At 38.1% G+C, this 22,857-nt stretch overlaps 1 protein-coding gene across 1 annotated transcript in view; it reads left to right on the top strand.

Annotated features, from left to right (window-relative positions):
- LOC127420275 (SH3 domain-containing protein 19-like) overlaps positions 1-18,279 on the top strand; it is a 19,679-nt gene extending 1,400 nt beyond the window's left edge. The window contains exons 2-15 of the mRNA XM_051662370.1: positions 2,106-2,145; positions 2,678-2,718; positions 2,843-2,888; positions 3,291-3,423; positions 3,541-3,712; positions 8,199-9,158; positions 10,634-10,701; positions 10,808-10,872; positions 10,964-11,141; positions 13,423-13,491; positions 13,581-13,747; positions 13,867-14,069; positions 16,443-16,522; positions 17,769-18,279. Of these exons, the coding sequence (XP_051518330.1) occupies positions 2,106-2,145; positions 2,678-2,718; positions 2,843-2,888; positions 3,291-3,423; positions 3,541-3,712; positions 8,199-9,158; positions 10,634-10,701; positions 10,808-10,872; positions 10,964-11,141; positions 13,423-13,491; positions 13,581-13,747; positions 13,867-14,069; positions 16,443-16,522; positions 17,769-17,885 (2,339 nt within the window). The 3' untranslated portion in view covers positions 17,886-18,279. The remainder of the gene's footprint in view (positions 1-2,105; positions 2,146-2,677; positions 2,719-2,842; positions 2,889-3,290; positions 3,424-3,540; positions 3,713-8,198; positions 9,159-10,633; positions 10,702-10,807; positions 10,873-10,963; positions 11,142-13,422; positions 13,492-13,580; positions 13,748-13,866; positions 14,070-16,442; positions 16,523-17,768) is intronic.
- The last annotated feature ends 4,578 nt before the right edge of the window (positions 18,280-22,857 follow it).

Here is a 22,857-nt window from a genome sequence, read left to right as displayed (position 1 = left end):
TTCACTGTTTACAGACACTAGCCCTGTCAGAGAGACAGGTGTGATATTTCACATTAATTTATTATTATTATTTTTTTAATAGTCTATATTAGTGCTGTAAGCGATTTTTAACAGTTCTAGAACTTCATGTAGCAAAAAGCATCGGTTTAAAAATAGCGTTTGTAAACGTTGCGTGTACCAACGGTCAAACTGACCAGGCTGTGGCAATTTTTTAACTTTTTACAGAGACTAGCGCTGTCAGCGAGACAGGTGTGATATTTCACATTAATTTATTTATTTTTGTTTGTTTGTTTTTAATAGTCTATATTAGTGCTGTAAGCGATTTTTAACAGTTCTAGAACTTCATGTAGCAAAAAGCATCGGTTTAAAAATAGCGTTTTTAAACTTCACCTGTACCAAACGTCAAACTAACCGCGGCAATTTTTTCACTGTTTACAGACACTAGCCCTGTCAGAGAGACAGGTGTGATATTTCACATTAATTAATTTTTTAATTTTGACAGATTTTAATATATTTACATATTTTGGTTACATATCTGCACCAATTTTATTGATATCTTTTGGAGAATATGGACATTTTCTGCTTATCTTGCAGCACCATAATTCTAGAAATCAGCAAATACTTGTAAATCTCAGTGTCATATGACTTGAGCTTTTCTGACCACATGATCATTAAATCCCCCCACACACACTACAGTAATTATATGGTCTGCTTCTCTTCTTGTCTGTTTCTGTGGTTTGGTTGTGTTGCAAATTACAGCTGTATTTTCTTAGACAGAAGCTCAGAGTGTCTCTCGCTCTCCATGTCTTTGTTTCTTTATTCCAACAGTTTGCTGTTCAAGTCAGTCTCCTGGCAGGAACCTGTCAGTAATGCTCTGTTTTATACAGGCCAGAGAGTCGTATTAAAATGTGTGTATCATGTGCTCAGATCATTTTCACTGAATGTTTCTAAATGTGTTTCTGCAGGGAGTATGCACAAGTAATACACAAAGTAATACAGTGAATAATCTGTAAGGCCTACAAAAAAGTACACTTATACAGTGAAACGTGTCAAATAGTGACCCCATTGACTTCCATTGTAAGTGTCTCACTGGAACACTGTAATCTATAATATGCATTGATTGAGCTTAACTTGTTGTATTGAACCCGGAATATTCCTTTAATATGATAACAGTTGTGTCTATAAGATGCCCTCACTTATATAGTAAAAAGTGTTGTATTTCGCGACTCTCAAAAATAGAAATTTTGACGTTGTTTTTATACGAATAAATAATGGTACATTTCTAGTTTCAACATTATTTGTACTTCAGACCTTTGTTTTGTTGGACAAGAAAAACTAGCTTCATACCATATGACCCACAGTTGATTTTCAACCATTGAAAATGGGTAAAATTGGACAATTTATGCATGGAGCCATATTGAGAGCCCCATATCTCTGGGATTTAACCATATAGGGCCTTAAAAATCGAGTTACATAAGGAAAACTTTGTTGTGAACCGGAATATAAATGTATATTGAGATATCTTTAATACTTCTGGAGTTATAGACACTCAAACTTTGGAAAAACCGCACAAAATAGTGTTTTCCTCCATTTTTGGACTCATACCATTGGCGTATAATGCAACAAGAGGTGCTAAAGTCAACTGCTTTTAGAAATAGATCTACTTATCTTTGTGTAAACATAAAATAATGACGCTGACACCTTTTTAAGGGTGTTTTTATGACCTGTATTTTTGCTCCAAAATTGGCAAAAATGCTAATTTTGACACCAGTCTACACAATAATGGATTATTCGCTAAATATTGATCCGATATATTTAATATTTTGGCTTTTATTATCATTTATGTGTTCCCTTCACCAGTAAATTTTTTAATAAAAAACTACATTTTCATTGGAAGCCATTTCAATGGCTTATAAATCGCTCAAATCGTGTTTTGCTTTAGAAATACTGATATCAGCAGGCTTGTGTCTTAATGAAAATATAAAAATGCAAAAAAAAGGTTTAGAAAAAGGGCTCTGAAAATATCATTAGCTTGGCATTATATCAGTTTAATCTATGAGATCGCTTTTAATATAGTAAAACTGTATGTGTTTGTGTCTATGCAGAACACTCCGACAGGAATAAACCAGAACATCGTCACTCCAGGTAAGTGTAAAGACTGTAGAGCACAGTAAATACCTGATTACTTCTGTTCAGAGCTTCATCAGAGGCTGTAAGCTTGTCTAAACATGAACACAACAGTTCTGAAACGTAGTCATTCCCTCCAGCTGAACGAACAGTACTAGAAATACCTGTTACGTTACAGCGGGGCAAAATGATTAACGCTTTTCCTCTTTTAAACAACCGAGTGTGCTGCGATTACGTCACACCAGATCTTTATGACGTTCTGCTGACAGACATCATCCAAACAAAACTCATGTTTGTGTTTCCAGACGAAGCAAAGCCAAAAATCTGCCGTGCCATTTAAGCAATGGAAATGCAATTGTTCGAGGGGGTTGGGTGTGGCTCGGTGTGTTGCGTAACTCTCACTCATGGGTGAAATGTGTTTACCATCCTGTAATAAAAAACTGTGGAAATCTGGCATAGAGTCCCAAACTTTAGAGTCACTGTTGGAAGCAGAGAGATGGAAAAAAAAGGCTGTTAGTCATTTGATTTTCTTTCTCTTTCTCTTTCACAGTCAAGGGCCGCTGTCGTCCATCCGAGCTGTCATCAAAAGGAGTGAGTGCGTTTTACCACATTTCGGTCATGTAAAGCTTGATTTGGTGTGTTTTTGTAAGCTCTGTCAGTTGCTTGCATGTCAGTTCGGTTTTTTGTGTTTGTGTTTCGGACGGAAATCGCGCAGCATCTACAAGAGCGAGCTCTCAAAGCGACCATCACAGAGACAGGAGGTCAGTTCATGCCTGTTTCTTACATCCTTTAGTTTTTCTGTTATCGTTTTCTCGCCCTCATGTCGTTCCAAACCCGTTTTGTCTTCTGTAAACACAGAATGAGATATTAGGCGGAACGTTAGCCTCAGTCACCGTTCACTTTCAAAGATGCATTGAAAGTGAATGGTGACTCAGGCTAATGTTATGTCTAACATCTCCTTTTGTGTTCCAAAAGGTTTCTGAAAGGTTTGGAACGACACGAGGGTGAGTAAATGATGATAGATTTGTCATTTTTGAGTGTACTGTCCCTTTAAAGCTTATTGTATCTTTCCGTCCGTCGTGAATATTGTCACATAGTCATTAGTGGTGTTTGCGAGGGCAAACAGTTTAAACAGTTTCATTTATTTTTAATTGTCATCACAGGCGTCCGGAAATCACTATCCTGTCTGCTGAACCGCTGCAGTCTAATGCCTGGTTTCCAGGGGCCTCTGGAGCTTTTCCTCCAGCCCCGCCCCCTGCCCCGCCCTCTTGGGCTGCAGCCTCAGCGACAGTACAGGTGGGTAGAGCTTAAAGAGTAGCTTTAGGGGATTATTTCCCTTATTCAGAAAAGTGCATGCAAGCAGACAGTCTTAACTTGATTGACTAATTGATTGATTTTGGTCTTCCTCCACAGCTCCCTCCTCCCTCGTATGAGCAGGTAATCAGAGAAATGAGCCGTGAACAGACTCCTCCTCACTCCTCCTCTTCATCGTCTTCACCTCCCGTTTCTCGTCGTTCTACCTCCACCATCGCCACGCAGACGGACACGGTCTCGCCCGGCCAACAATCCTCTGCTTCTCGCCCAGGTAATAGTCCAGCAGCTCAATTGACAGGTTTTTTTATACACTGTTCAGCCACAACATTAAAACCACTGACAGGTGAAGTGAATAACATTTATTATCTCGTTACCATGATACAGTCAGTTCTTGAATTTCATGTGTTGGAAGCAGGATAAATGGGCAAGCGTAAGGATCTGAGCAACTTTGACAAGGGCCAAATTGTGATGGCTAGACGACTGGATCAGAGCATCTCCAAAATGGCAGGTCTTGTGAGGTGTTCCCGATATTCACCAGTTGTCCAAGGAAGGACAACCGGTGAACCGGCGACAGGGCCATGGGCACACAAGACTCATTGATACGCGTGGGGGGCGAAGGCTAGCCCGTCTGGTCCGATCCCACTGAAGAGCTACTGTAGCACAAATTGCTGAAAAACTTAATGCGGGCCATGATAGTAAGGTGTCAGAACACACAGTGCATCACAGCTTACTGCGTATGGGGCTGTGTAGCCGCAGACTGGTCAGAGTGCCCATGCTGACCCCTGTCCACCGCCGAAAGTGCCTACAATGGGCACGTGAGCATCAGAACTGGACCGTGGAGCAATGGAAGAAGGTGGCTTGGTCTGATGAATCATGTGGACAGCCGGGTGCGTGTGCATCTTTTACCCGGGGAAGGGATGGCAGCAGGATGCACCATGGGAAGAAGGCAGGCTGGCGGAGGCAGTGTGATGCTCTGGGCAATGTTCTGCTGGGACACCTTGGGTCGTGGCATTCATGTGGATGTTACTTTGACACGTACCACCTACCTAAAGATTGTTGCAGACCACGTACACCCCTTCATGGCAAAGGTATTCCCTAATGGCAGTGGCCTCTTTCAGCAGGATAATACGCCCTGCCACGCTGCACACATTGCTCATGAATGGTTTGAGGAACATGATGAAGAGTTCAGGGTGTTGACTTGGCCTCCAAATTCCCCAGATCTCAATCCGATTGAGCATCTATGGGATGTGCTGGACCAACAAGTCTGATCCATGGAGACCCCACCTAGCAGCTCATATGACTTAAAGGATCTGCTGCTAACTTCTTGGTGCTAGATACCACAGGACACCTTCAGAGGTCTCGACAGGTCAGAGCTGTTCTGGCGGCACGAGGGGGACCTACACGATATAAGGCAGGTGGTTTTAATGTTGTGGCTGATCTGTGTATATATCCTGTTTCACACTAAAATACATCACACTGCAGAAGTAAAATGTATGGAAGCCTATTTCTGCCACATGAGGGAAAATGTGCTTTGGTAAATCATAATTATGAGATACTAAGACATAATTATTAGATTCAGTCATATGTATGACATAAAGTCGTAATTATGAGATACTAAATCGAAATTGAGATAGTATGTCATAATTGAGATATTAAGTCATAATTACGAAATAAAAAGTCAGAATTGTGTTATAAAAAGTGATAATTATGAGAACACAAAATTATGAGATACTAAGTCATAAGTATGAGATACTGTCAGGTGTATTCTGTTGATTCATGTCTTTTATTTTGAAATTCTAGTTCCGGTTTCATGTCATGTGTTCCTGTTTCCCTAGTCATGTGATTTCTGTTTTCCCTCCATGTTCATGTGTCATGTTTTCATTGGTTTATTGTTTAATTATCTTGTTATCAGTTCTGTTTGTTCATTGGTTTATGTTCTCCCATGTCTTGTATTTAAGCCCTCATGTTTGCATTGTCTATTGGTCGAGTATTGTATGTGATGGTATGTGTTTGTCAAGTCAAGTCAAGTCAAGTCAAGTCAAGTCAAGTCCATGTTTTGTTTTGTTTTGTAGTCAGGGTTATAGAAGTTCACGTTCTGTAAATAAACTGCACTTGGGTTCTTCATCTTCACGTCCTCGTCATCGTCATCATTGTCAGCAGTTCCAGCATACGTTACAGAATACTCCACCTCCCATGGACCCAGCGGTTTTGCTTCCGCGCTTACGTCAGGGGAATCGTCCTCTGGAGGACTATGTTGAGGACTTCTGTGGTCTAGCCAGCCAGGTAGACTTCAATGAGGTTGTCCTCAAGGGTTGTTTTAGATTTGGACTAAATGAGTCCATTTCTTTTTTGATGCCTGGCGATCGCAGTTCCCTCAGTCTGGCTCAATATATCGACCTCGCCCTTCGATTCATCGGTTCCCCGTTCACTGTGGGGGAGGCGGATCCCGAGCCAGAGTGCCACGACATGGCCGCCGCCGAGCCAGAGTGCCACGACATGGCCGCCGCCGAGCCAGAGTGCCACGACATGGCCGCCGCCGAGCCAGAGTGCCACGACATGGCCACCGCCGAGCCAGAGTGCCACGACATGGCCGCCACCGAGCCAGAGTGCCACGTCACAGCGACGCCTCAGCCTGCTCCATGCCACGTCACAGCGACGCCTCAGCCTGCTCCATGCCACGTCACAGCGACACCTGAGCAGTGGGACCTGGAGATGGTTCCCACCCTTATACCCACCTTTAGTTTCCCTGAGCAGTCAAGGGGAACTTTCAGCCCTCCGATCTCGCCTGGACCCTTTGAGCCCTGGACTTTGCTTTGGCCTGTCGGTCCCTCGACATTGCCTCAGCTCGGCGTTCCCTCGGCTCCACTACGGTCCTTCAGCCTGTCGGCTGTGCCGGGGTCCCTCATCCCTCTGGCTCCTCCTTGGTCTGTCGGTCACCTGGCTCCGCTTTGGGTCTACGATCCCTCAGCTCCGCCTTGCTCCTTCGAGCCTCTAGCGCCGCCTTGGTCCTCCCTGCCATCGGCTCCACCCTGGCCCTTTGTGTCTTCGGCTACTCTCCAGGCACCACGTTCCAAGGCTCCGCCCCTCGAGCCTCTCATGGCTCCACCTTTCATGGCTCCACCCCTCAAGCCTCTCATGGCTTCATCTCCCATGGACTTTGCCCTGGTCCCATGCCCCTTGCCCTTTCTCGCCACGCCACGCCCCACGCCTCAAGACACCCCCACTCCCTACAGAACTTTGAATTATGTCATGTATTACGTGTTTTGTTTATGTGTTGGATATGGGGGGGATATGTCAGGTGTATTCTGTTGATTCATGTCTTTTATTTTGAAATTCTAGTTCCGGTTTCATGTCATGTGTTCCTGTTTCCCTAGTCATGTGATTTCTGTTTTCCCTCCATGTTCATGTGTCATGTTTTCATTGGTTTATTGTTTAATTATCTTGTTATCAGTTCTGTTTGTTCATTGGTTTAAGTTCTCCCATGTCTTGTATTTAAACCCTCATGTTTGCATTGTCTATTGGTTGAGTATTGTATGTGATGGTATGTGTTTGTCAAGTCAAGTCCATGTTTTGTTTTGTTTTGTTTTGTTTTGTTTTGTAGTCAGGGTTATAGAAGTTCACGTTCTGTAAATAAACTGCACTTGGGTTCTTCATCTTCACGTCATCGTCATCATTGTCAGCAGTTCCAGCATACCTTACAGAATACTAAATCGAAATTGAGATAGTAAGTCATAATTGAGAAGTCATTATAATGATATAAAAAATGATAATTATGAGAACACATAATTATGAGATACTAAGATATAAATATGAGATACTAAGACATAATTACGTGATAAAAAGTCATAATTATTAAATTCAGTCATATTTATGACGTAAGTCATAATTATGATATACAAAATCTAATTTATGAGAAACTCAAAATTATGAGATAATTATAAGATTAAAAATTATAGTAATGAGATAGTAAGTCATGACTGAGATATAAAAAGTCATAATTGTCATAATTGTGAAAACACAAAATTACAAGATAGTAAGTCATAATTGAGATACTAAGAAATAATTATGAGATAAACAGTCATTATTGTTTGATTCAGTCATATTTATGACATAAATTATTATTATGAGATGAAGTCAACAGTATGAGATAAAAACTCAAAATGAGATAGTGAGCCATAATTATAAGATTAAAATTATAGTAATGAGATGCGTCATAATTATGATATAAAAAGTCATAAATATAATACAAAGTCATAAATATGAGGACTCAGAATTATGAGATAGTAAGTCATAATTATGAGTTACATATTTACAATAAGACATAATTACAAGATAAATAGTCATTATTATTTGATTCAGTCATATATTGACAAAGTCAAAATTATAATAATTGAGATATTAAGTCTCAAATTATGAGATAGTAAGTCATAATTATGGCAGAAATGGGCTTCCATAAAAATAGGTTGCAAATGCTCTTTGTTGACTTTTGTACATTCTTATTTGTATTGATTTTTAAACAAAAGAGTGAAAAACAGGCTCATATGATGGTTTGCCGGTCTTAGTTGGATTAAGCTGGTCTTCCAACCTGAAAAGTGCCCAAAACCCCTCTAAAACATCAAGACAGAGCAGACTAAGCAGCTTAGGCCAGGCTAGGAAGACTAGTTAAGCACCTTAGGCTGGTTGAAGATGCTTGTCAGCCAAGGTAAAATGCTAAATAAACAAGTTTACCCAAATAAACAATTCATTTTTATCTCCAGTTCGCAGACCTCCCAAGCCCCCCCGCCCGTTGCTTCCTCTCAAACCCTTGGACCCTCTCATCGAACTGGACAGGTCTGACTTTCCCGCCAAAGCCAAGCTTTCAACACCACTCCCCGAATGTAGCGCTCAGACTGACTTTGATGACATCATCGCTGACATCAGTCCACTAGAGCCCGCCCCCACTGTCACGGCTTCAACTCGGATCAGCTTTGATTCCCCACCTGACCCACTGAAAGAGGAGACAAATGCACGTCCCAGACCACGCCCCCGCAGCAAGATCGCCTTACAACCAGTCGCCAGCGAGGGCGTTCTGGATCAGCCAATGACAGCAGAGGTGAAAGTGCAGACTCTAGTGCGTTTAAGGGACGATGGGGCCGATAGCGTGTTCGCAGGATTCAGCGACGATTCCTCGAACTTCTCCAGCAAATACTTCCAAGATCTGCTAGAGGTGTTTGGTTCTGATGAAACTCACGACTTTGATGGTCAACAAAGCGAGGCGAGTGATGAAGATGTAGAGGACACATCTGCATGGGACTCTGTCATCTCCATGGTAACGCCTGAACCTGTAGAACCTTTAAATAGACCACAACCAAGACCCAGAACTCAGAAACCCAAACCTCAACTCGCCCCAAAACCGTGTACTATAGAAACAGCGTTTTTTGAAAGCAGAGAACTTAACGTTGAGCAAGATCCCTTCAGAAAAACCTCCAGTCCTCCTGTACCAGCACCAAGACCCCTTCTAAACAAACATTCATGCCCGTCAGATGGGTACAGGGTTTCTCCATCCACCAAACCTCCTGCTGTCTGTGCTGAGAGCACTCCTCTCGGGCATCAGATGCCAACAGTGGCCTTCAGTCCATCTGAGAGGAGATATTCAGATGATCAGGCAACAAACAGTTCTTCAAACACCCCACTGAAGGCATCGGCAGTGACGTCCACCGACCGAAGCGTCGGAAAACGTGAGTGTGTTTTGAAATAAGTTTTAACAAGACGCGACAAGCAAATATAAGTTTTTTTAGATTTTTCAGTTTCTATTTCTGTCGTGTTAGGTAGCTATGCCCTCAGTGAAATCTCTTTCCACATAGCTGCATATAGAGCGCAACAGTCGGGTTCTGGAAGTAAAAATCCAGTTCATTTTCTCCATAGGCAAATTGATTATTAACAGTAACTTATAAACCTTTAATGACAGACCTACCGTGAGCTCCAAAGTTATTATTCTTCTGTTGAAGACATCAGTCCACATTATTTGTGTTTAATAGCGGAATTCCTGGTGAAGAACTACACTACCCATAGAGATCCACCAATCAGAGAAAGAGCTCTGCAGCTCCGCCCACTCCCATGATGCACTGTGATTGACACAATCAAATCCCTCTCAAACTACTTAAATATTTGTATATAAAATTGAAATACAGTATGTTGTTTCTACACTTATAAAACTACTGATTTAAAATTGTTGATTATATTTTTCCATTGTCATTAATTGGATTATATCATTTGCAATGCATCATGGGATTGTAGTTCATTCCCTCATTGAAAAGTTAAGTACACAGTCTTGTATCTTTGTCTTTTTGTCTCATTTTCAAATACTATTTTTTTTTTTGCTTCAAATCAAAGTTTATGTCGTATTTCACCTTGGAGCTGGTCGGTTTGATTCATGGCGCACAACTCTTTTATGAAGGATTTTATGAAATCCCTATGGAAAATAGGAACTACGATTTCACTTCCAGTGAGGACAGAAAAATGACTTAAAGGGATAGTTCACCCAAAAATGTAAATTCAGTCATTGTTTACTCACCCCTGTGTTGTTATGACCCTATATGACTTTCTTTCTTTTTCTTTCTTTTTTTTTTTTTTTTTTTTTTTGTGGGATTTTTCCCCTTTTTCTCTCAATTTGGAATGCCCAATTCCCAATGCGCTCTAAGTCCTCGTGGTCACATAGTGATTCGCCTCAATCCGGGTGGCGGAGGATGAATCCCAGTTGCCTCCGCGTCTGAGACAACCAACCCGCGCATCTTATCACGTGGCTTTTTGAGCGCGTTGCCATGGAGACATAGCGCGTGTGTCCAAAAACTTTCCAAAAAAAAAATAAGGCTGGGCATAGAAATGCATCAATTCTTGGACTACAAACTCTTCAGACATGTTTAATGCACAACATTATTTCACAATTTCTCCCTTTGTGTTAAGAAAGAAAGAAAGTCATATAGGGTTATAACAACACGGGGGTGAGTAAACAATGACTGAATTTACATTTTTGGGTGAACTATCCTTTAACGCTGGACAACTGGAAGCCTGGCTTAATTATTTTCCTGCTCTGACGGGTCCAGTAGAGATTAATAATGAGAATGAGACCGATTTGTTTTATTACTATCTATTCATTATATCAGTTTCTTACTTATGCTTATGCAAGTTTAATGAACATCAATATATATTTCAGGTCCGTCTGTCCCCAAACACTCCCGACCGCCTCCACCTGTGCTCAGAAAGGTGTCGTCCTCATCACAGGTAACATGATATCTCTGTTTTTGCACTATAGGGATATATTTTTCCATATTAGTAGGCAGTTTTTGGAAGTATATGAGTTTAAATGTGTGTATATGTTTATGCTCAGGTTGCTGACACTACAGTGAATGTTTCCATGGCGACAGATGCCCCGGTTCCCCCTCTGCCACCGAGGTAACTGTAACGTTGTACTTTGAGTCTATACTGTCAACCGTTGTTTGTGTTTTTTACTATCCATCCACCCTTCATTCTGTTTGTTTCTCAGACCCAGTGGTGTTAGACTCCTCCCCCTCTGCCCTCCTCCAATCAAAGTGACCAAACAGGCATGCCCCGCCTCCTCGTTACCCACTGCAACCATTCAGCTGCCAGGCAGCAGGGTGCCAAAGAGAGGCCCGCCCCTTCCACCCCGACCAAAACCAGGACATCCACTTTATAGATATTCTGTGAGCATTCTTACGTTTTGTTCTAATCGTTTAAAATGTAATGCAAAAATTGTGTATTACAAAAGGATTAGTTCACCCAAAACTTAAAATCACTTGAAAGTTGTTTCTAGGGCCCCAAGAAATCTGTTTTTGATTTTATTTTTTCTCAAATTCCATGTTTTTTGTTAGATTTTTTCTCTCCATGTTTTAAAGTTAATTTCAGTTTTATCATCAAAAGGGTGACTAATCAGTTAAATTCATAAAACATAAAAAATCTAATTCAAATAGAACAATTAATGTTGTTCTAATATAAACATATCGTTGGATTTTTTATTTTATTAAAGCAAGTACTTCTATACAGATCCTCACAGCTTAATGTACAACACAACGTTGGAGTTATCGTTTTGTTTTTTAACCCTTTGAGTTCGGATAGGCCAGCGAGGGGAAAAAAAAACAAATCATCAAAATATTAATAATTAAAGTCTTGACCAACACAAAATAGGTATCATTTGAAAGTTTAGAAGCTCTACTTTACAATGCATGTAGACATTATGACCAAAACTGAACAAGTGCTTTGAAATATGCAGATAAATCAGAAGTGTTCCGTTTTTATAATTTCTGAAATATTTTGCACTCTACATATTTTTGCAATCAGTAAAAACATCAAACTCATCAAATAGTCATGTGTCATATGTTGTTGGAAAGATCTCAAAGAGTAGAATACAACCAGCCTATTTGTTTTACTCACAGACAAAAATATAGTGAGTAATAGTTAAGTATATGTCTTTGACAATTATGATGGTGTTGCTTATATGCCACTTTTTCGCATATAAATTCAGGAAAAATAAACGGAATGTAAAACATCACATACTGTTATTTAGAGGAGGTGATTATCTTTCAAACGAGCCCACACACAAGATAATCAGATGTATAGATCATTAGATAATCCACATGAAGCACAATGTTACATATGACCACCAGGAGATGGCGCCAAATACATGACACAGACTCAATGATGACTCAAATGACACAGAATGAAACTCATTCTGTGAAATCTCATTACTAAAATCATGTCTGCATGCTATGCAAACCTTTAGTCATTGTTGTGTTTGCATGTGTAATTAGTTCTTATGTGCAATTATTATTGTTTTATTTGTTTGGAGATGTTTTTGGACACTATGATAAATTATTTTGATTGCTTTGTCGTATCAACACAACATTTTTCTCAGTTACAGTTGACATGATTGGGAACCAAAAGCAGTTTTTCGGAGCCACCTTATTTAAACCCAGAGATATATAATGTCAAATAAGAAAAAAAGTTTTTTTGTTTTGTGATTTTTCATCAGTTTCTTAGGCTGAGAGTCACAGAATGTATCATAATCTATATTATTAAAAAACTGAAAATTTAAGAATGATACCAAACACTTGACCTTCCTTGTTTTGTTTTGTTTTTTTTGGTCAAGTTATGAGCCTTTAATTTTGGGTGTGCCACTGAAACAGGAAATCTCTAAAAACACCTTCAGAACTTAAAGGGTTAAATAGAATTATTATCATTATATTGTTGTTGTTGTTGTTGCTGTTGCTACTTTGAAAATTATATTTTTTTATAGAGTAGCAATGCCCAGTATTTCTATCGTTATTTCTTCAACTTCATGCATTTAGTTAAATCCAAGGGGAGCTAAAATCGAACTTTTATTTTGGCAGAAAGCTTTACCGCATACTTTTTTAATTGAATCGCAGCCTTTTGTGATTTAATAATCATACATATCATGAGTTTAATTTGATTGTTTATTCAAACATTCATTTTATCCTAATTATACCTTGATAATCTTTCCCTCTACCGTAGCTCTCCAATCTCATTCATGCTTGTTCAATTGAAAAATTGGTGCCTTTAAACACATTATGGCATATTTGACAACATTTACACCAAACGGCATTGGTTTTCACGTGTCACGTGACTAATCGCGACGCTGTAAGTTTAAAAAAATGCAGATTTGTGAAATTATCAGTGAATAGCAACTTAAATTTCAGTCTGTTCCTCACACAAAGCTATCATATGACTTCAGAAGATCTGGAATGTAGCGCATGCATTTCATAGATTACTGTTATGATATGTTTATAATGCTTTTTTGTCCTTTTTGGAGCTTGAAAGTTCACCATACCCTTTTTTTGCATGGACGACAGAAGCTTAGACATTCTGCTAAACATCTCCTTTGTTTCATAGAAGAAAGTCATACAGGTTAGTGTAAATGGCGTGTGGTTTTATAAGTAATCTAATGCACTTTTTGTGTGTGTTCACTAGAGAAAATTTGTTCAAGGACATGTGGAAGAAGAGAATGTTGGCAAAGAGCAAGACGAACCATCTTTCCAAGTTAGTTTACATACACACACACACACATACACACACACATGCAAATAATGCAAATCAGGTAGTAAACAGCTTTTTATTTCGTGTTTCAGGAAGAAGAGCAGCTCATTGTACTGGATGATACAAACATCGCACACACACCGCTCAATACACTCCATGAGCTCTGGCCATCAGGAGAGGTCAAAGGTCAAGCCGTGACTGTCCCTGGAGGTCTGGATGCTTCCACAGAGCAGCAGACACAACAAAACACACACAACAGGTGAAACATCACACGATCAAACTTCCGCTGTTGTTTATGCTATTCAGTATAACTAATATTACAGTAGAATATATCAGAAAGAAAGCGTGTTCAATTCACCTGTGTGTTGCTCTGTGCAGGTGTGTGGCACGATTTGCATTTGAGGGGGAGGAGGGAGAACTGACCTTCAACGAGGGTGATGTCATCAATGTAACAGAATATGTTAATGAGGAGTGGGGGCGGGGCAGTCTGAATGGGCGAATAGGAATCTTCCCTCTCAATTTCATCGAGGTCAAAGAGGAAGCTGAAGCATTTCAAAGGAAAACCGCTTTGGAATCACCTGGTAAATATTCATTAGCATGATGTGTTGATGTAGATAGTATTGTTGATACACTGCTGATACATGATTATTTTTATGATGGCCAATATGATAGCCGACAGAAAAAAACCTGTGGAATGGAATTATCCCTGTAAAGCCTGACATATCCACTAATTGTCAGAAAATTCACATTTTTTGACATTTAAACTGTTTTGATTACCATTAGACATACTATAAAAACTGCACGTTTTTTTATGCATCATATTTGATACATTTTTAAAGGTCATTATCCTCCTGATTTTTGTGTAGGACATTAGTTATTGAAGTTTGTCTACATTGGTAAATCTTGGGGTATTATCAGAGGACTCTCTGGGCTTTTCAGAGATACTAAATGTTTGAGAGTTTGACCATGACAACTTCCTCTTCTTGCTTTATAAATATGGATTGAAATGTATCAGAGTACAAATACAGTATGAATAAAATAATTTTTATCATATGTATTTTATGCACCAAACACTATATTGACATTTAAAAAAGGGAAATTGTAAAACCTTTTTCACTGGGTCTCGGGAACTTGTGGTGAGATGACATCATAACAGCTTGTGATGTAAAATAATGAGATCTTTATAATGACAGAGCAGGCTGCATATAGAAATATTAGTTCACACTTTAAATATATCGTATAAAATGTATATGTCAGATTTTTATTGTGGTGTGCATGAATATAATGTAATGGTGATTGAGAGATATTCCTCAAAAGTCTGTTGTATCATATTTGATACATGGATTTCAAAGGGGCTTTTTCAATAAAATAATATACAAACTTTTAACCAAGCACAAGTTGCTTATATTCAGCAAATACTCATTTGAAAATATTAGTAACGATACAATTAGTTCCACTTTTACTTTATTAAAATAAGCTGTCATTTATCCAAACATAAGTCACATTTTGCAGCCATTTTAAATAGATCGATATAAACATTGAAACCACTTTTTTTCTAGATGGTGCTGTAAACATGTGAAACTTACATACCATAGATTGATTGACTCATCAGCTTGAACAGTGAGTGACACAGGAGCCGTCAAACACAGCGTTATAGGGTTAAACATGGTAAAACGTGTTAAATAGATGTTGATTACCACCAAACATTATTTCGACTCATCCCTCCTTTTCTTTTAAACAAAAGCACAAATGTGTGTTCCAGTGAGACACTTACAATGGAAGTCAATGGGGCCAATTTTTAGAGGGTTTAAAGGCAGAAATGTGAAGCTTATAATTTTATAAAAGCACTTACATTAATTCTGCTATTAAAGCTCGTGTATTATTTGAGCTGTAAAGTTGTTTAAATCATGATTGTTTTAGGGCTACATTACGTCGTCATGGCAACAAAGTTGTAAAATTGTCTATATCTTTCCACAGATGTGGTTAGTAAGTGATTTTCTTACAGTAAAATCATGTTAACACTCATATTGTTTATGTCATGTGTCTATACTTTTGAAACCGTGAGTATTTTAATGTTTAATGATTGACCCCATTGACAGAGTTTTTGCTAAATCAGTCATTAAGTCGAAATTAATTTTTGTGGTAATCAATATTATGCCATAAATGCTGTCGATTGAGCTTAACTTGTATCGAACACAGAATATTCCTTTTAATGTTAGCTGAAAACATGATCAAATTAGCCAAAATATTTAAAAAAGTGTATATTTCTGCAATAATGACCAGCTCTGTGTACATTATCAATTTTATTACATGACTACTTACCAGATAAATAATGCAATGCACATGAAATATTGATTTGAGGTGACATTTTATCATTTTGTCTCCAGAAACAGCTGAATCCCAACTTGGGTTTGCGTCGGGGTTCTGTTGGTGTTTACATTGTGATAATGACAGTCTGACTCATTATCCCGCTTATTACACGACTGATTCGCAAATAAATGCACATGAAATATTGATTTTAGTCGTAATTATTTTATTAGGTTACTTGTAAAGCCTGACATAAAATAATGTTTTTGACATTAGAAAAGATGACTTGCAAGGATGTGCGGTCGTTATTTAGGAATATCAGACTACTGTGTGGCCAATCAGAATCGAGTGTTTCAGAGAGCTGTGTAGTAAAACAAATTAATATTATTGATTTAATGCGGCGAAATTAAAGCAATTTAGCGAAATCCTTGCTTTCCATCATCTGTCATGTCGACACGCCGTTTTCGACGTCGGAAACTCGAATATTATCAAGAATTCGGAGTTCTCCTACTGGTAACTATGACTTTGCATGATCGTTTATGTGCTTGGAACTCGTAATTACGATATTTCCGACTCCACTTGAAGGCCGTATATGATAAATAAATAACGTATTTATTTTGACAGAATTTGTCTCTCTTTTTGTTTAGTGCCCCCAGCAGGACGGATGAACAGAGGAAGGGCACTTTATGATTTCTCCCCTGAATGTGAGGATGAACTCTGTCTGAAGGTGTGTTTGATATATCCAATAAAATTCAGTTCACTAATCCTTTAAGCTCGGAAGGCAAAATATGATTGTCAAAATATTAATATCTATAGTCTTAACCAACACAAAATCGGTATCGTTTGAAAGTTTAGAAGCTCTACTTTACAATGCATGTAGACATTATGACCAAAACTGAACAAGTGCTTTGACATATGCAGACAAATCAGAAGTGTTCCGTTTTTATAATTTATATAAAAACAATTGCACTGTACATATTATTGCAATCAGTAAAAACATCAAACTCATCAAATAGTCATGTGTCATATGTTGTTGGAAAGATCTCAAAGAGTAGAATACAACCAGCCTATTTGTTTTACTCACAGACTCAAATATAGCGAGTAATAGCTAAGTATATGTCTTTGACAATTATGATGGTGTTGCTGATATGCCGCGTTTTCGCTTATAACTTAACGAAAGTAAACGGAACATAAAATATCACATACCATTACTTAGAGGAGGTGATTATCTTTCAAACGAGTCCACACACAAGATAATCAGATGCATAGATCATTAGATAATCCACATGAAGCACAATGTTACATATGACCACCAGGAGATGGCGCCAAATACATGACACAGACTCAATGATGACTCAAATGACACAGAATGAAACTCATTCTGTGAAATCTCATTACTAAAATCATGTCTGCATGCTATACAAACCTTTAGTCATTGTTGTGTTTGCATGTGTAATTAGTTCTTATGTACAATTATTATGTTTTATTTGTTTGGAGATGTTTTTGTACACTAGGATAAATTATATTGTAATGTTATAACTTTTGATTGCTTTGTCGTATCAACACAAAATTTTTCTCAGATACAGTTGACATGATTGAGAACAGAACAAGAGGAGCCACCTTATTTACACCCAGAGATATATAATGTCAAATAAGAAAAATGTAAATTTGTGGCTAAATTTTTTGTGTTAATTTTCAGCAGTTTCATAGGCTGAGAGTCTCAGAATATATCATAATCTATATCATTAAAAAAATTGCAGTTTTCTTTTCAATGATACCAAACACTTGACCCTCCTTGTTTTTTTTTGTTTGTTTTTTTTTTGTCGAGTTATAAGCATTTAATTTTGCGTATGACACTGAAACAGGAAATCTTTAAAAACACCTTCAGAGCTTAAAGGGTTAAAGCCTTATATTAGAGTTACAAAGTATTTTATTTCACAAAGTATTACAAAAACTGTAAAATATTTGTGCAGGCAGGAGATGTGGTGTGTGAGCTGGAAGACATGGATGAAGAGTGGTTTCTGGGAGAGTTTGACGGGAAACGTGGCATCGTCCCTAAAAACTATATTCAAATACTGACGAACCCCTGAACACGGCACAAAAATTGCATTCCTGTCACATGCCTTAGCATTTCTGCATTTTACCTGTCAGATTCAACACTCTTAGACATGTTGGTTTCTGAAACGTCAGACGATTATTGGATGTGTTAGTTACTGCTCCGATGATGCACACATGACTTCTCATAGCTGTACTGACTCCCGTGTGTAAACTTTACAAACATTTAGTCTCATCTGTGTATTTGTATGTTGCTGTATGAATTTGTTTACATTTTTAACCTACATTAAACTGGTCAGTTACAATAATAAACTTTAAATCTAGTCAATTAGTTGCATGCAAGAAATTGCTACTTATGAGTTCAGAAGTTAATGCAATGATAAATGTCCGAAATGAGCAATAAAAGACACACAGTCTCATGTTTCTGGGTTCATCCAGCTACTCATGATGTATTGTTGCAATACAAAACAAAACATGAAATAAATCCACAGTTCAAAGAATTCCGTGGAGCTTTTGCCCCTAAACAGCCACCGTACAAAAGTTAATACCATTGATTTCAACATGAGCAGCCATTCACGTCACCATTTTTTCAAATGAAATTCAGTGTATGATCAATTATTCTAAAAAAAGGAGGCATTTCATGAATGGCCACATTCTCATTCATTAAAGGCTGACATTTTGGTCTATTGCAAAAAACAAACAAAAAAAAAACACTACATTACACTGCGGAAAATCGTTGCCTACATCAGTATTTTTGTCTGGTTTACCAGTAAAAATGTCTGAACGATACAAACAAAATATATATATTTGCTGGGAGAAGATATTAACAATTGTTTTCTGAGAATATGTCTTGAATGACATTTCTTTTTTCTTTATTTGAAGCATAAATTTAACTCTATTTAGTGAGGTAACACTTAAAATTAATAAAACAAAGCAGAAATACTGATTAGGACAAGGACTTTATTTTAATTTTATTTTTTTGCAGTGTAGGCTCCTAAAATTTGGTTACACAAATCAGACTCACAAGAAATATCCAATTATACATTTCAAAAGATCAGATGTTCAGTTTAGAGGTCGACCGATAGTGGATTTTGCAGATACCGATTAATTAACCGATTTCTGGAATGTATTTTTTTTTTTTTTGGTCTTTCCTTGCTAGGAAATATCAAAAATGAATAAAATCCCAAATGCAGTTTATTTTGCAACCAAAATCCGAATAATAACCAGGAAAAAATAATAAAGGTTTGGTGCATATCACAAGACTTTTAACTATAAACAAGCCCGAAATACCCTGTGGACTCTTATTTTGAAATGACGAAGACTTGGCACCGTTACAGTGCTCTATATATTCTATATGTAAGTCTTTACCAAATTAAGCTTTTTATAGCCGATATATATGTATCAGATGAAGGGCTTTGTGAATAATTCACCAGATGAGGTTTAATGAGAAATGAGGTTGATTATTATTATCAAAATATGAAGTTGGAGACACATGTGCTGACAGGTTATGTTTCCATATTCTCCGATTTTTCTTTGCATGCCCTCGCCTCAATCTAGAACACTTTTATCTATTAAAAATAACAAAATATGCACTGAAGTGAGGATAAAAATATGAGTGAATATTGTCAATAACGAAAGACGCAGCAAATCCCCACGGGGTGTCAGTGATTGGTTTTATTTCCTCTTAAGGCCGCTGTTATAATATAGAACAAAGACGTTTAACTGTAGACTGTAGATGGTTTCAATTTCCGCCCGATTCGATTTTATGACATTTAGAATTTTCCCTCCAAAAAACCTACTTTTTCAAACTCCTCTTAGGCCGTATGTCCGATTAGCACGAAACTTTGCACATATCATTTAGAGACTCTCCTGACACAAGAGTATCAAAATCTTTTTGATAGATCAAACCGTTTTCGAATAACGATTCAACGAGTTTGACGTCAAGCATACCAAAATGGACGCGAAGCTGTATCTTCACAACGCTTTAGCGTATTGACACGAATCTTGGTATATGTCATAGCCCTCATGACTTGAGGGTATCTGCACGGTTTCGGCACAGCACCACCTAGTGGTCAGGAATTGTAAAAAATGGCTATTTTTGCTTATAACTTTTCGTTGGGGATTCCTTAGGGCATGCAGAGTCCACTGATACCAAAGTTTCATTAGTTGGCCATATTAGGCGTCAGCCATTTAGAATTTTGTTTTAAAATGCTTTCTTTTATGAATGCATTGGCACATCATTACAAAACTTGGTATGCATCATCAGCACCATGCCCTGACGGTACCTATGAAGTTTGGGGCCAGCGCCACCTTGTGGTCAAAAGATATAATGAAATGTTTAAAAATGCTTAACATTTGATTAGTTTGGCCTATTGTCTTGCAATTGTTCTCTTTAGATTTCTTAGGTCATGCTGAGTACAGTGATTTTCCCAATTTTCCATGGTCGGTGATACTTCCTGTCTACCATTTTGAATTGAATTGAAAACCTACTTTTTTAACTCCTCCTAGACCATAAGTTCGATTCGCACGAAATTTGTTGTGCACCATCTAGGGATACTCTCGACAAAAAGTTATCAAATGCTTTTCGATAGACCCAACAGTTTGAATTAGACAGCAAGATGGCAAATTCCCTTACGAAAATTGAGAGTTCATGGCAGATTTGCCGCAAATTCACTACTGATGATTTTCACATGCAAATGAGCTTTGCGGCAAACTTCCGGCAAATTGTCCATTGATGCCAAAGGTTTGCCGGAGGTTCACCACTACCGGCGAAGAGCTACAAACTTCAGGCAAACATTTGCGGCGAATCAAAAGCTCATTTGCATGTGAAAATATCGAGTGGCAAGTTTGCGGCTAGTTTAGATTCCTATACTGTATATATCGGTCTACCTCTAGTTCAGTTTTCATCTGTTCACTACTGACACAGCTCACACACAATCTGTGGACTTTATTCAGATATACTGCACTGATTCAGGGGTAAAATATGTGGAATTTTGCAGAATAGATCTGTTAAATATGTTACAAATAGGCCATTTTTGGATATGTAGAACTTTCTAGTTCCAATTCCGTGTGAATCTGCAGAACTTTCTGTGGGTGTAGATTCTGTGTGGGCTGCTACAGTCACAATCACACACTCTCGTTCTGTTTTCAAATGCATTCAGAAAGACAAAAAATCATTAGTAATGAGATACTAATGATGGACTAGACACCAACATCAACAGCATATATACAGAGAGAGACTCGAGTATGAAAGGCAGGGGAGAGAGAGAGAGAGAGGGCACAGTGCAGTGATAGTTGAGGTCGCTGGTTTAGTTGAAGCTCTTTCAAACAGACCAGAACATGAGACCACATTACTGGACAAAATGAATGTAGAGGAGAGAATGGCGGAGTTCAGAAAGGAATACTAGAGTATGCCATACTGCACAGTATGTACTGTACACTGCCTACTTTAAATAGTATGGGCCTAAAAACAAAACATTTTAAGGCATGTTTTTCAAAAGGGAACTTTAAGACATTTAAGACATTACAGCTTGAAACTATGTGTATTGTAAAAAGCGCTATACAAATAAAAATGACTTGACATTGTGGTCACTTGACCTAATTCAATGAGTATAATCCAGTTATCATCTCAGAACTAGATGAAGTTTGTCAAGACAAACTTTGATGTTGGCTTGACAAAGACTTGTCTTAAAGAGTTTTAAAAGTTTGACGGACAGACAGAAAGACAGATAGAAAAGTAAATAAAGAAAAGCAAGAGAGAGCCGCATAAAGTCCTTGAGTGGGTTTGTTTACATTTGAATTTTTGACACTTGGAGTTTGAATAGTCTTGGCCTGTTTGAACATTCCGTCAATGTAAGTCAAAGGGATTTTGGGGATATTTCATCGCCCGCTACAAGAAAACCGTAAGTTCAATCAGTTAGAAAAGAGACAGCACACTGTGTCTGAACAGTCTGAAGGTCTGTACCAAGTTTGGGGGATGTAGCTTGTAAGCTGTAGGAGGAGTTACAGTTGATAATTTTGATCTTTTGAAACCTAAACCATTTCTATAGAATCACAGTATTTTGGCTTGGTCAAGCCAACATAATTAGGGTTATTTTGCATCTTAAATCCAATTTTGTGCAAAAATGTCTTAAAGGGATATTAAAATGTAAATTCAGTCATTGTTTACTCACCCCTGTGTTGTTATAACCCTGTATGACTTTCTTTCTTTTTCTGAACACAAAGGGAGAAATTGTGAAATAATGTTGTGCTCAGTCATGTCATACAATGGCAGTTTATGGTGACCACCTCTTCAAGCTTCAAAAGAACACAAAAGTATAATTCAGAAGTCTAATAAATTATTCCATGAGACTCATGATTGTTATGAAAGCATACGATAAGATTTGGTGAGAAACTCGTGACATTGGGGTGTTCACGCGAAAACTCGTTTTGTTTATCTAAAAACAGCGATAGTGACAACAGAACACAACACAGCTGCACACAAAACAGAGAACAGAACTTACTAAACATGTCTGAAGAGTTTGTAGTCGAACAATTGATGCATTTCTATGCCCAGCCTTATTTTTTTGAATGGAGTACTCATAAATCAAACAGAAACATAGAAGAGGCTACAGGACGCCACAGTCACACCGTGTCCTATCCTGACGGCAAACGACACGTGATAAAATGTTTATTTTCATTGTTAATCAGAGTTTTTGTCCTAACCAGCAGTGACGAGCGACGGTACATTCTATTGATCGCTTGTTTTCTATTTTCGGCATCGAACGGGTAGCTCCATCCACCGTGAACTGGCACCGGTGCAAAAATGTTCAAAAAAATAAGGCTGGGCATAGAAATGCATCAACTGTTCGACTACAAACTCTTCAGACATGTTTAGTAAGTTCTGTTCTCTGTTTTGTGTGCAGCTGTGTTGTGTTCTGTTGTCACTATCACTGTTTTTAGATAAACAAAACTAGGGATACCATTTTTTGAGAACGAGTATGAGTACCGATACTTTTTTTTTTTTGG

Source organism: Myxocyprinus asiaticus, chromosome 29 (assembly GCF_019703515.2).
Source record: "Myxocyprinus asiaticus isolate MX2 ecotype Aquarium Trade chromosome 29, UBuf_Myxa_2, whole genome shotgun sequence".
Lineage (NCBI taxonomy): Eukaryota > Metazoa > Chordata > Actinopteri > Cypriniformes > Catostomidae > Myxocyprinus > Myxocyprinus asiaticus.
This window is presented reverse-complemented; position numbering and strand designations above follow the sequence as displayed.